The sequence below is a fragment of the Nycticebus coucang genome, chromosome 7, assembly GCF_027406575.1.
Source record: "Nycticebus coucang isolate mNycCou1 chromosome 7, mNycCou1.pri, whole genome shotgun sequence".
Classification (NCBI taxonomy): domain Eukaryota; kingdom Metazoa; phylum Chordata; class Mammalia; order Primates; family Lorisidae; genus Nycticebus; species Nycticebus coucang.
In genome coordinates, this window is record NC_069786.1 from 99,233,716 (window position 1) to 99,248,586 (window position 14,871).

The following is a 14,871-nucleotide window of genomic DNA, read 5'->3' on the forward strand; positions in this document are numbered from 1 at the left end:
TCCGGTGTGCCGTTGCTCCTGTCTCCAGCTGCCGTGGTTTCTAGGAGAACCTGGTTCTCTGATTCTCCCACCCTGCCTGTGTTCTCCCTGTCCGCTCTGCTCCTCATTATCCCTCAGCTTCTAATATGGGTGCCACCAGAAGTGTAGGGTCCCACACGGGTCATAGGAAACAATTTTGATGACGTCAGTACAAACCTGCCCTGGTGAACTTACACTGCTCCCCAAACTTCAGACATTTGGGTTTCAGATTGCTCCGGCCAATAAAGTGATCCTTAATATAGAAGGTTTGGGTGAGAAAGTGATAACAGAAATTTGGCCAAAGTGCTTCCCTGCCAGATTCTGTGCTAAATAAGATAACTGTGTTCCAATCAAACACAGTGAAATATATCACATTTTCCATTTTGCTGTCGTTTCAAAATAATGTACAATTTTTCTATTTATGAAGAAAATTCTCAAGGCCTAACATTAATAGGGCTCATACTCTGCATTGTTTTTTATTCTTGTAAGGATTCAATTTAATTCAAATAAGTCAAGAATGTTGAAGCACCTACTATCTGCCAGGCTCTGTGGCATGTGCTAGAGCCGAGTAGATGGACATAGCACATTCTTGGATCTCTAGAGTTGGGTTTGTGTTCATGCATCCACACTCTTTCACCAGTTCTCCCTGTTCCTGGGGTGCTCTTCTGTGAGCCCAGCTTTCGCAGGTGTGGGAAGCGAGTAGCTGAGCTTATGGAAGGAAGGGAGTTATAACCTTGGCCATAGCCAAGATGTCTAACTCTGCATTTGGAAATCTTAGAAGTCCAGCATATCTTGTGTGCAAGATCAGTACTATTGATAACTCAGTCCTAAGGACTATGTTTTAAAAGGGTCATCAACCTCTGTGCTCCAGGAACATCTTCTTATGTGAACATAAGTCCCTTTTGAGCCATTTTCCATCCCATGCCCCTGCCCAAACTGCTGCTGCTGCTTCCGCACACTTGACCCCAATAATTAAGTGGTGCAGAAGATGAGATGGGAGCCAAAAAATGTCCCAGATGAGAACTGTTGTCAACATCATTCTGGATAAGATTTCCATTCCTTTCCTTTTCATTCTAAGTAGTCAGAAGGGCCCCCAAACTCTGAACTCAGTCAGTACAATTTTGAGGGAACCTAATTGTTCAGAACTTGGGAGGTCTGTCCAGCATCCATCCATGACCATCCTGTCATTTCTAGGCCTTGTCTGAAGTTTGTCTAGGAGGACAACAATGTTTCTGTCTATACAGGTTTTTAAAAAATCACCTGGTGCTGACACAAGTGGACAGGATTTTAAGACCAGTTAACTGGTTTTCTTGAGCTCTGATGAACAGTGTTGTAGGTTTTCTAGCCTTCGGTTCAGACTTTTATGCCTAATTAAATCCAGGCAGGGTAAGAGAGTTGTATCAATTTTGGAACCTAGTTCGTTCATTTGTTCCTTCCTTCCCTTCCTTCTCCCCCATCCCCATTTTAAGCGAGCTGGCTGAGAACTCTGTGTCCTCTACTTCAAAGGGCCAGTTGTCTTATTTTGATGTGGGCAGATTGAGAAGTAGGCTTTGAAAAGTAGGCGCTTTTTTTTTTGTTTAATCTTTTCTCCTGGGATAGCTTTCAGAGCAATATATCCAAGTGTCAGTGAGGGGGTTCTGACGAGCACGGATTCCCAGACTCTCAGCAGGATCATTCTCTAACAGAAATATAAAAGTGAAATATTAAAGACCCTGGAATGTGAACTCCATCTGCAGAGTAGCCAGTGTCTTGCCTGCTTGCACCATGGGAAAAAAAAAATCTTGAAAACAGAAGGAGGAGAAAAAAAGTGCTTTGAGTAAGAGGTTTACAGGTTTAGTAGAGCATAGTAACATCCCCTGAAAGAAGTGGGTGTTGCTCTGTGACCCCCCCCAAAACGTTCCTCCTTTGACTCAGCCGCCAGAACACTCACCCTCCCTGGGCAACACACCTCCTTTTCACATGCTAACCGAGGAACCCCTGATTGGCTGAACAATAAACTGGTCACACTTGCTAAACGGCTGAGGTCTTTCACACAATTAGCCAAGACACATTAATCAAGCTGGCCAGGTCTGGGCTGCACTGGCCTCCTGCAGTGGGGGAGGGCAGGCAGTGTGGTGCTCCTTAATCACAGCCCACAGGAAGCAATAATGCAGGGTGACTGTGCTTGGAGGGGAGGGTCCATTTCAGAAAGTGAGGAAAGGGGAAAGCTCCAATTGTTGCCCTATCTGGGATAGACCGGATTTGTGGCTCAGAAGATCGCAGAAGCTTAGAGCAAACTGGATGTTCATCTTGGCTAAAATCTGTAAGATAGCAGTGTGAATTTAAAAGATGGTTTTCCTGTAGGTATCTTTTTTTTTTTTTAATTAAATCATAGCTGTGTACATTAATGCAATCATGGGGTACAATGTGCTGGTTTTATATACAATTTGAAATGTTTTCATCAAACTGTTTAACATAGCCTTTACGGCATTTTCTTAGTTATTGTATTAAGACATTTATATTCTACAATTAGTAAATTTCACATGTACCCTCCTAAAGATGCACAGTAAGTGTGGTCCCATCAATTACTCTCCCTCCACCCATCACCTGTAGGTTTCTTTACAAAGTTCCTCCAGCCTTCTTTGGTCCCCCACCACCACCACTCCCATCAAAATGCCCTTGGGAGTCACACCCCCCCCCCCCTTTGGAACCTCAAGCACTTTGGGGCCACCTGGGCTGTGCCAGAGCCTACAGTTTCTTTTTCACCATCAGAAGTAATAGGAAGAAAGCCTACGTATAAGTAGAGAACTGTTTAGAACCAATTAAGAGAAGATATTAACTGCCAACGTATTGGTCCCAAACTAAGGATTTGAAGGAAATTAAAATTAGTTAATTTTGAGAGAGGATAAAAGTTAACATTTGTACTTTTAGTCATATTTTCTGATTGTTCTTTTCCAAATTCTCTTTCAATACATTTTCCAATGTCGATATGAAACTGATAAGATCATACCTCAGAGACCAGTTTGCTACAGAATTGTGTCGGGCTTTTAAGAGAATCAACTAAATATTTAGACATTTCTCAGCTAAAGTAAACAGAGCCCTTACTTTTCTGGAGGTTGTCCAGTCACCATCTCATTAGAAGCAAAGATCCTGCGATAAACAGAAACTTTTTTTCCCTGCCCACATGATTGCAGCCCAGTTGTGGGTTTTAATGTGTCATTGATTGTTTCATCCAACTCCTTTTGCTCCACTGAAAGGGTCTGTCGCAGCTCTGTTTGCTTCCTTAAACACAGTTTCTGAAAGCGCTCACGCTGTGTGAGCTCAAATCCTAGCATTAATGTACTGCTGGGTTCATTTCACCACACTCAAAAGCACTGAGTTTAAATCCCTCTCAATTCCATTTGAGGCACCAGAAGACTTTATCCTTCTCCACTAATGGTTCCAAGTTTACATCTAGATACTGGGGGTCAAGGACGGGAGAGGATTTAGAAATAACAGTGCATGACATTAGTCAATGCATTTGCCAAATTGGCAATTAGTTCCTGATGTGCGTGCAAAGCATTTTATTCCTGTCTCTTTGATGCTTGCTCCCATAGAGAAGGGGATGGAGTCCATAGAGGCCTTCAAACTTTTAAAGAAATATCTGCTGAAAATCATGCCTAATTTGTGACATTAGTTCAGCTGCAGGGAAGCATCCGGGGATTATCCTGGTTCTTTCAGTCTGAGCAAAGAACACTGCACATAGAAGTTTTTCCACTGGAGGAACTTAGTGGAAATCAAAAGGCAGGAAAACCGTACTAAAAGCCCCACAGGGACCAGAATCAGATGCACTGGAAGGGACAGGCCAAGCATGCCCAGTGGTTTTTCAATATGCTTGCTTTATCAACTTCTGACCAGCAGGTGGAAGCAAGAAACAGGGCTGGCACAGTGATAGCAGATGGCATTATATTGCAGCAAATCAGCCTCACTCTAGCCGTGTCTTATTTTAACCTTAAATCTAGTGTGACAGTTTTACTGCATCTGACACCACTATGGGACAGATGATGATTAAAATCTAAAATGATCCTTGTCCCCATTCAGATGATAAAGACTATATGTTGGGCTACAAAGGTTCTGAGCAAGTTTCCATGTATTTGCTGTGAACACAAGCTAAGATGTGCATCAGCTATCATCTAAGGTAGTTAGTTATTCAGCAGCTTGAAGTAAGGGGAAAGATACCGGTTAAGAGAGGCTTTAACTATGGGCATCAACTTTTATATGGGACTGTAGTCTGAGCTCTCCCCTTTTACTATCTGAGGGATCTCGAGGAAGTTAACTATTGCCCAGTTTCCTAATCTGCAAAATGGAAGAAATCCTATCATTTTAAAAGTGTTCCCTTGCCCAGGCATGGCTCATGCCTATAATCCTAGCACTCTGAGAGGCCAATGCAGAAGGATTGCTTAAGCTGAGGAGTTCAAGACAAGCCTGAGCAAGAGCAAGACTTCATCTTTACTAAAACTAGCCAGGGGTCATAGTGGGCACATGTAGTCCCAGCTACTCTAGAGGCTGAGTCAGGAGGATCACTTGAGCTCAAGAGTTTGAGGTTGCTGTGAGCTAGGCTGATGCCACAGCACTCTAGCCTGGGCAACAGAGTGAGACTGTCTCAGTGTGTGTGTGCGTGTGTGTGTTCTCTATGAGCCAGGCACAGAACATACATAATTGCCATGATCAGTGCTAGATCAAGTAGCCAATTCTACAGATAAAGAAACAGAGGCTTTCTCCCAGGCCCACACAGAGGCATTTTCTGATCGGAAATGGGTCAGATCTTTATCCAAACTTTGTTCTCCTTTCATTAATTACCCCTCTGTCTCATTTTTCAGGGTGGTTCTGAGAAATCAGTGAAATTATTGAACTCCAGAGGGACCCCTCTGGGTCCCTCTGTCTCATTTTTCAGGGTGGTTCTGAGAAATCAGTGAAATTATTGAACTGCATCTGCTATAACTTTTAGTAGTTGCTCAACGCAAGTAAGTTCCCATTCTGTTTTTCACACAACTGGAAGGTCAGCTGTGCAGTGACTTGCCACTCTTCATAACTAATGACAGGTGGGTGACAACTGACGCCGTATCTGTTTCTTTACATGTAGATCCTGTGGAAATCTTGGCCTCTTTCTAGATGTCAGGCACACCTCCAGGCACCAGAACTGATTGTTTTTTTTACTTGCTTGGCTTAAACCTTACCTGAATCTGTTCCTCCTAAGAGCTGACTCTCAGTTGTCAAACGCCTATCCATGTCAATTTGAACACTTGTTAAGGCTGTCCCTATCTGGTAACGGATCCCTTCTTTTCCCACACTGGATGTGCAGTGGGATGTCTGTCCATCTTTTGCCCACAGGATCCTTTCCTGGAAGAACCTTTGTTATCCACAGGGTACATAATGGGTATCCAGTCAGGGCTACTAAATCACAGATAGCACTAGTGCTATTTAATTTTGCCCAAGCTTGGTCTAGTAGAAAGAGTGCTAAAGTTTTCTATAGAGCAAACCTGGTGCTTCTAATATTCAACACACAAAATCCGTGACTAGGAGTTAGAAAATCTGGGTTCCAGTTCCAGTTGCACCCCCCACCCCCAGGATTCTAAAAGTTCTTGTTCTGTTGGCTTTGCCAAGAAAGAAACATACAAGTTATTATTCACCTCATCACTGAGTAATAACAACTACTATTGATTGAACACTAACTATGAGTTAGGTAGTTTGCATATAATATTTCACTTTGATTCACAACAGCCAGATCAGATAGGGGCAATGTTGACATCCATCCTTACTCTATAGATTTTACAGCTGAGGCTCTGAGAGGTGTGTCTTACCTAGGGTCACGTGGTGAGGTGGGGGTGACTCAGAATATCCAGACCTGTTGGACTCCAAGGTGGTATTCATAGCAATATTCCACTTTACCTTCCAATTATGTGTATCAAAGGGCAAATATAACAATCTGATAATTCAAACAATGCCCCGGACTGCGGACCAGCTAATAACACTTTTCCAAGTCCATTTCTAAATGATTATGTCTTTCTTCCCAGACTTGCTTTTAGAATCTGTGAGCTTGGTGACATGTTTTAGAACTTAATCTGAGTGGAGTCCTTACTCTGGGACTCCAGCAGCCTCCCTCGCTGCAGCTAATGAAGCCACTGGCATTTGCTGCGTCTATGAACCTCGATTGGGCTCATTACTGTCTCACTTCTGGAGCACTGCCGAAAGCTCCAGGGGAGTTACTATTAACATCTTTATTAACTCGTCCCCCAAATCAGTCAGTGAAATTAATTTAGATACACAGCCACTTTGATCTTCATTAATAGTTGCTTCTAGTTTCTACATTTATTTTTAGTTTTCTCATCTTTAATTTATTTGGTGTCAATTATTAGTTTTTATTGAGGGGGGCAGTAGATGATTTTAAAGTCATTAAGAACAGGAAAAATTGCAAGTGAATTAAAAGTAGGTAAAAAATATTTTTTCTAAAGTAAAACCCTGAAATATATATATAATTTTATTTATCAATTTAAAAAATGCACCATGTTTTAATGTTAAAAAGAAATAAATATGAAGTAAAACTCTGCTATGTTCCTTCCCAGTTCAAGAAGAAAAGAGGCTGTAAGGTGCTAAATATCACGGAAATGGCTCAAATCAGAGACTCTTTTTTCACTTTCATGGCCAGGGCCCCTTGCACCATCATCCATCTCTGTAAAGCATAGAGCAAGATATACAAGTGGGCTCATTGGAGTTACTTGTACATTTTAAGAATAAGGTTTGGTAAATTTATTTCATTTTTACTTTTCATCTAAGCATCAACTTCACATTCATTCACCAAATATTTATTGAATCTTAGGTGCTAGGAACTGAGAGATTAAAAAAATAACTGAGACATTGATATCTGCCTTCAAAGAACATAGTATAGAAAGGGAAAGAAATAAACAGTACAACGTGGGAAGTATATTATATCCCTTGGGGAATTTTAAGAATGATGGGGAGAAGCCTCTCTTGATTGGGGGAATTCAGGGATGGTTTTGAGAGCAAGAGACATGGGCTTGATCTTCAAGATGAAAGAGAAAGCTGACTGCAAGAAGATGGCTTTCTCTAGGTGACCAACAGGGGAAAGACATTCCAGACAAAGGAACCAGGGCAGGAGAATAGGAAAGTGAGTGTGTTTGGTAATATACCAAGCAGCTAAATTATTCGGGGCAGCTAGAATGTTGGCTTTGTGGCGGGCCAGCACTGAAAATTAACCTGGAAGGGTAGACGGGGGCCAGATTGGAAAGGGCTTGGTAATTATCCTAAGAATTTAGACTTTGACCTATAAGCTGAAAGAAGGCATTGGATGATTTTTTTTTTTTTTAGCAGGGAGGTGATATGGCTGGATTTAACTTTTAGAAAAAACCGCTTGGAAGATTATATATGTTAGAATTGAATTGACAGCAGGCAAGATGAGAATCAATATGGCAATTGACAAGGAGAGGAGAGAACAGATCTAAAAGCATCTAGAAGGTAGAGTCAATGGGAGGTTGTAACTGATTGGATTTGGGTTTGAAGGAGACTGCGATCTCTGCTGGGTGAAAGAACAGGGGCACTGTTAGGTAGGACAGAGAGTAAAGGGGAGGTGAACCAGATTTGTGGGAGAAGTAATGAATGTGAGGTTACAACACTTTGAGATTAAGATACTTGTGGGACCACCCAAGGAAAACGTCTAAAAAACAAGCAGAAACTGAGTGTAAGAGTCCAATCTAAAACGACAGAATAAGTCATCTGTTTAAATCAGTTTTTAAAGTTCCATGTATGAATTCCATTGCCAACACAGAGTGTGTACAAAAAGAAGAGAAGTCCGTTGTGGTACCCTGGGGGACCAGTACTAAAGGGCCAGATGGAGGAAAAGGAGTCTTTGAAAGCTGAGAAAGAATAGCCAGAGAGGCAGAAGGACACTGGGAAATAATCCTAGTAATATCACAGAAATGATATGCCCATAAGCTTGCTGGGGGAGAGCTGGGTCCCAGGTCTGTGTATTTTCAGTGCTGAGAGCACAGTGACTGCCCATGGCAGCCCTTAGATATTTGTAGACTGCAGGGAGTGGTAAATGTTGTCAAATGATACATCATCAAATACAATAAACGCTGAAAGGCACAATCAACCTATAGCTCAATAGTCCTTTGTGGGGGTGGACAGACATTAACCACAGCACTGTCCCCCTCCAGAGGGGTGGGTCCCCCCAACAATGCCCACCCCTGCCACTTTCTCCACCCATTGGGAGCAAGGTCTGGCTTCTCCTTCCTCTGCAGAAACCTTAGCAATAGACTTCAGAGGATATTTTGTCAGAATCCATGGAAAATTCTGAAGCAAGGTTGGAAAAATGCTAGGCTCAAATACCAAGGAGCATCCTTGAGAGCACTTGCTCTTTGAGTCCTAGTGATGCTGAGAGAGGAATCAAAAGCCTGGATAGACTCCTGGAGCCCAAAATGAGGAAGCCTCTGAGCCCGGCCACCTGGGGAGGAATGGAGCGAGCAGCTGCCAGGACATGAGAGAGAGAGAGTGAGTTTGGGGTAGGGGAGAGGGGCAGGTGGGGGAGAGGGGCAGGTGGGGGAGAAAGAGCTACTGATCACATTTTGGCAGTGCAATTTTAAAGTTACCGCTTAAGATAGCAAAATAAGGCTGACGGCATTATCAACTGTTTAAATATATGGTATCTCAAGAATGCATCGTATTTGGGAAATTCCAGAGGTGTAGTTCAGTTGACTGCACTATAAGATAACCTCAGGGTGATTGTGGCAAGACTATAGTTACTAGAGAATGTTTTACCTTGAGCTGAGACTCAAAATGGCCTCAGTGATGTTTTACCAATCAATCAACAAATCTCTCTTGACTAAGGTTACCATACTTGAATCACTTGCAAAATGAGCTTTATTAAACATTTATGGAAATGGGCTATTTTTACTATGGTAGCAACGGTTCTGCCCTCGTTTTAATTTCACTTCCTTTAGTTTGGAAATTCAAATGTTCTTCGTTTTTAGTTTCCTTTTGCAACTTACTTTGCTTTTCCTGCCTCGAATTCCAATTGAACTGGAATGAGAACTCTTTTAAAGAGAACTGCAGAGGGAGGAGATGAGGAAAAACCTGGTCTAATGATGTACTGTCATCTTTGGAAGGAGAAAGGAAACAAGCTACCTCCAGACCTATTATTTTTAGAGGCTATTGAAGCCAGAGAAGCAGACTTCTCTTGAAATGGTCTTGTGTAAAATGCCCGTCTGTTTGTGGATCATTCTCTCACTGATCGCTTGCAGCTTAACTAGTGGGAAAAATCAATGAGAGCGAGGCAAGGTCATTTAGCATCAGGTTATCTGCCTGAGTGGGAGGGTAGGCCACAAATAGGCACTGAGCTTTGCTTCTGCTTCCTAGCTGCTCCCTGACTGACCCTGGATACATCAATCCCTCTATCTCAGCTATTGCATCTACAACATAGATGTGGGAAGAGAGTCAGCACAACCTGTCTACACAGAACTTGAAATCTCAAGTGCAAAATGTTGCCCCTGGAGTCCTGGGCATCCTTATATCTCATCCTTTTCTGGTAGGATTTATGAGAACTGAGTTTTTTTCCTTGTCACTCTTTTTCTTTTATATCCTTGAGCAACATAACTAAGTATGCGTCAGACACTATGTTTCGCCATTTTAATATGCATCAATTAATTTTATATACATGATTAATTTGGAAGGACCACCACCTCATGTGAGTTGTCACAGATGGGGAAATGAGCCTCCGAGAAGTGAGTTTTGAGTTGCTGCTGCGTGGTAAACCCTGCCCTCTTTGCTGGACCACCAGTCCTCTTTCTTGGCTCCTCACTATAAGCATCTGGAGACCATTAAAGACGTAATAACAGTACAACACCCGACCAATGCCTGTACCCTCCCCAAACTAGCTGAATCAGACTCTAGGGCTTCCTTTCTTCTGAAAGCTCCCCAGAGATGCTAATGTGCAGTCCACTTGAGAACCAGGGTGGCAGACCACACTGCCTCTCCAAAATGAGAGGCAAAACCAAGAAAAAGAAAAGGAATGAGACTAACACTTTTTTGTGAGTTTATTTTGAGACATTGTCTCACTTTGTTGCCATCAATAGAGTGCTATGGCGTCACAGCTCACAACAACATCAAACTCTTGGGCTCAAGTGATTCTCCTGCCTCAGCCTCCTGAGTAGCTAGGACTGTAGGTACCTACTACAACACCTGGCTATTTTTAGAGATGGGGTCTCACTCTTGCTCAGGCTGGTCTCGAACTCCTGAGTTGAAGCAATCCATCCACCTCAGCCTCCCAGAGTGCTGAGATTACAAGCATGAGCCACCTCACCCCGCAAGACTAACACTTATTGAAGCCCTACTACATATCACATACTTAATCTTACCTAATGCTCCCAGCAACTAGAAAATGAGTTATGTTTTACATATTTGGAAATTTCTCAAATTTAACCTGAGAGGTTAAGTAATTTCCCCCAAAGTCTCAGAGATGGCAAAAGGGAGATTTGAGCCTGGGCTTGTGTTCACGTCACTATATCACATGGCTAAGAAATACACTCTTAGCCCGCAGGACTCAAAAGAAATCAAGCCAGACATGAGACCTATGGGTTGGAGCAGTTTAGAATTTCAGAAGGAAAGTTATGGAAAGTTTCCAAGGAGAACAAGAGAGGAGCGAGAGAAGCATGTTGTATCAGATAAGGGAAAGAAATAGTGGGGGAAAGAGACAAAGAATGAGAAAACCCTTCTATTACACTTACTATGCTAATTCTCCCAACCCTGTGCAGTAGGAATAATCATTACATTGCTTCTACAGATGGGAAAACTGAAGGGCAGTGAGATTCAGCAGCACCTTCAGATTAAGCTGATAAGTGGCACAGAGTGGATTCAAAACCGGGGTCCAGGTCCCAATGCATAATGATGCCTTATTTACACTGACTATTTCAAAGGAAAAGAAAGAGGAAGAAAAGCAAGTAGGGTTTATTTTGTTTAATGATCCAAAGCAGGCACTTTATATGCATTATTTCATTGGATTGCTTCAGCATCCTTGTGAGTCAAACACTCCAGCTTATGTTAAGAAAGCTTGACAGTCCATCTTGGTCAAAGTATCTTGAGTAAGGTCTCAGCAGGAGAGTCAGTATGCAAACACTAGTTCAGCCAACTGCCAACCTGTGTTCCACAAGAACGTTAGAGTTAGAAAAAGTATTAAATTCTGGGTTGGGGGTGGTGGCTCATGCCTGTAATCCTAGCACTCTGGGAGGCCAAGATGGGTGGATTGCTGGAGGTCAGGAGTTCGAGACCAGCCTGAGCAAGAGCAAGACTCCATCTCTAAAAAATAGCAGGGCATGTGGCAGGCACCTGTAGTCCCAGTTATTCAGGAGACTGAGATAAGAGGATCACTTCACCCAGGAGTTAGAGGTTGCTGTGAGCTATGATGCCACCGCACTCTACCAAGGGCGACAAAATGAGACTCTGTCTCAAAAAAAAGAAAAGAAAAGAAAAGTATTAAATTGTTAAAAGCCAAAAAACACAGTGCATAGAGCTCTCAGAAGGGAAAAACAGAAAATAAGAGAGGATTAAAATGGATTTAATTATGTTGATTGGAAATTGGGATATGACTAAATGAGGGATATTTTAATTTTGTTTGGGCAGCCAAGAACTGTAAATAAGCAGCAGAAAGTGATTTGGAAATAAACATACTAGACAAATGCCAGATCTTCTTATCTTTACTGGTTATTTTGAATTTAGGCACAATAGTACTGAACAGAGAGTAAACAACCTGTATTCACAAATGCTCCCTTAATGCCCACCTAGGACTGTAAAACACCAGCAGACAGGTCCCATTTAATTGCATCTGACCTTGAAAACTCACTGAAATACCTCTTTTGATCACTCTTTTCACTCTACAACTCTTAGCCCTATAAATTTAGTTTTTAATTGAAATTACTTTTGAAAGTATACAATAATACCTTATGTGCTTTTAATAAAAAGTTTGAGAAAGTAGGCATAAAAGTGAAAAGGGGCCAGGCACAGTGGCTCATGCCTGTAATCCCAGCACTATGGAAGGCTGAGGAGGGAGAATTGCTTGAGCTCAAGAGTCCGAGACTTGCCTGAGCGAGAGGGAGACCCCCAACTCCTAAAAAAATGAAAAACCCAGTCAGGAGCCACAGCAAGAGCCTGTAATCCCAGTGGCTTGTGGAGCTGAGGCAGTGAGATGCCCACAGCCCAAGTCTGAGGTTGCAGTGAGCTATGACTCCATTGCACTCTGCTCAGGGCATAGGCTGGAACTCTGTCTCACAAAAAGGAGAAGGAGAAGGAGAAGGAAAATTAAAAATAAGCAATGAAATTTTTTTAAGAAAGTGAAAAGGGGTAACCCTGTAACCACTATCACTAACTAGTGAGAGGCTTCCAGATCTTTCTATGCAGGTGCTATCATACATATCAGTATTATCAAAATAATTTATTTTGCCCAACTATGATTAAATGCTTTGTTGTGACATTCTTCATTATTCTGTTCACTTAGGAGCTAAAGGCAGAGATTTTTTTAAAGCTAAATATTTACAGTTCAGTTCCCCAAAAGTATAAGGCTTTATACTTATAAAATAGTCTTTTCTCAATCTGAAATGAGAAACAGAGGGATTTTATACCACCACCACCCAAGCTACTCTGATACCCTTACACAGAATAAGCAATTAGTAATTTTTGAATGAATAATTGTCCCCTTTCAGGGTATTTGTATTTTAGGTTAAATAGCATTAATACCAAGAATAATAGAAACACATGTATCCAAATGTAAATGTTACAAAGTACTCCAAAGAAAATAACAATTTTCATTGTTGCCTGTTTTAAACTATTCAAGACACCATTCACTTGCATTTTTACTGCAAGTAATGTATAAAATTAGCTCCCCTTACTTTTTTTTTTCTGAGACAGAGTCGCACTCTGTTGCCCAGGCTAGAATGCTATGGTGTCAGCCTAGCTCACAGCAACCTCAAATTCCTGGTTTAAGTGATCCTCCCTGCCTCAGCCTCTGGAGTAGCTGGGACTACAGGCACCCACTATAAGGCTTGGCTCGTTTTTCTATTTTTAGCGGAGATGGGGTCTCGCTCTTGCTCAGGCTGGTCTCAAACTCCTGAGCTCAAGGGATCCTCCTGCCTCGGCCAGAGTGTTAGGATTACAAGCATGAGCCACTGTGCCCAGCAGCTCTCCTTACTTTTTACCATTTTTGAGTCTTTGAGACTTTGCCTCATTCTTTGTCACATTTCACGTATGTATGTTTTGTTCTCCCAAATGAATTTTAAGCTCTGCAAGCATAGAGAGGTTTCCTTTGATTTCTTTTGTATTTTCCCCAGCGTCTGGCACATGCTTTGCACACAGTATATGTTAAATAAATGTTTGTTGACCTTACTGAATATTTTCACTGTATTAGTTTGCGGGGGCTGCTATAACAAAGTACAGCAGACGGGTGAGTTAAATAAAAGAAAATTATTGTCTCACAGCTCTGGAGGCTGGGAAGTCTGAAACTGAGGTGTCATTGAGGGTTGGTTCCTCCCAAGGGCTGTGATGGAGAGTCTGTTCCGGGCCTCTCTCCTGACTTGCAGATGGCTGTCTTCTTTTATCTCTTCATGTCATTTTCCCTGGTGCATGTCTATCTCCTTGTCCAAAATGTTTCTTTTTATGAGGATACAAGTCAGATTAGATTAGGGCCCACCCTAATGACTTTACCTTAACTATATCTGCAGCAACCCTATTTCCAGATAAGGTCAGAGTCTGTGATACTTGGGGTTAGGTTGTAACCACTATCACTAACTAGCGAGAGGCTTTTGAAAGTACACAATAATACCTTATATGCCTTTAATTTTAAAAAGTTTGAGAAAGTAGGCATAAAAGTGAAAAGGGGCTGGATGCGGTGGCTCATGCCTGTAATCCCAGCACCGTGGGAGGCTGAGGAGGGAGAATTTCTTGAGGTCAGGAGTCCGAGACTTGCCTGAGCAAGACTAAGACCCCCGACTCCTAAAAAAATGAAAAACCCAGCTGGGAGCCACAGCATGTATGAATTTGGGAGGTATACAACTAAACCCATAATACTAAACTTTCACAGAATCATAAAAATTCAGAGTGAGAAGAGCTTTTAAAAATCATTAGTTAGCCTACCTGATAACCTGAACCAATCCAAAAAGAGCTTTCAGACTTTTAAACATATTTTTGGCAACAAGATTTTAAGGTTCTTTTTGGTTTTTAATGCTTCTCACTGTTCTTTCCAGAATGGTTCCCGCTGCCTAAGCCTCAGAGCCTTCAGATTGTCTGGAACAGGTGAGCACTAGCCTGGGAAGTCGTTTCTAAGCAGGTTGGGGATACAGTTCCCTGGGCCTCGGTCCACTGAACAACAGCCATGGGTTGATCAGGAAGATGCCTCTCAGAGAGTCAGCTCCCGGCAAGTCTGTTAGTTTTTCCTCTATGAACCATTTTACTTTCACTGAGTTTGGTCATTAAAATTGTTTTGTGTCCCTCAGTCATGCCCCAGGCCCTGAGAACAGGGAATGTTGGCCCGCAAGAAAACCTAGTGGGTTTATTATTCTCTGACACAGAGAAACCAAATAACATCATTGAGTGGTTATTAGGGGGATGTGGGGAGGGGGGGCAGCTTGATTCATGGAGGTCATGCTTTCCCAGGCCCTCTCTACGCAGTCTCAGCGCAGACCAGGGCAGACTTTTATTACCAGCTTTCAACAAATCCCTAGTTTCTTTTGCAAAGTAAAACAGATAATAGAGACATTCCGGGAATAGTTAGCTAACTAAGCTGTGCCAAGCAACCTCAGGGCTCAGAAGAACTCAGTGTTTTCGGACAATGACCAA

The 14,871-nt window shown here is 42.2% G+C and overlaps 1 protein-coding gene across 2 annotated transcripts in view; it reads left to right on the plus strand.

Annotated features, from left to right (window-relative positions):
• Window positions 1–14,871, plus strand: part of CDK15 (cyclin dependent kinase 15) — an 83,635-nt gene that overhangs the window by 46,488 nt on the left and 22,276 nt on the right. For both annotated transcript variants that reach the window (XM_053597446.1, XM_053597447.1), the window contains exon 11: window positions 14,280–14,328. In XM_053597446.1, the coding sequence (XP_053453421.1) occupies window positions 14,280–14,328 (49 nt within the window). The remainder of the gene's footprint in view (window positions 1–14,279; window positions 14,329–14,871) is intronic.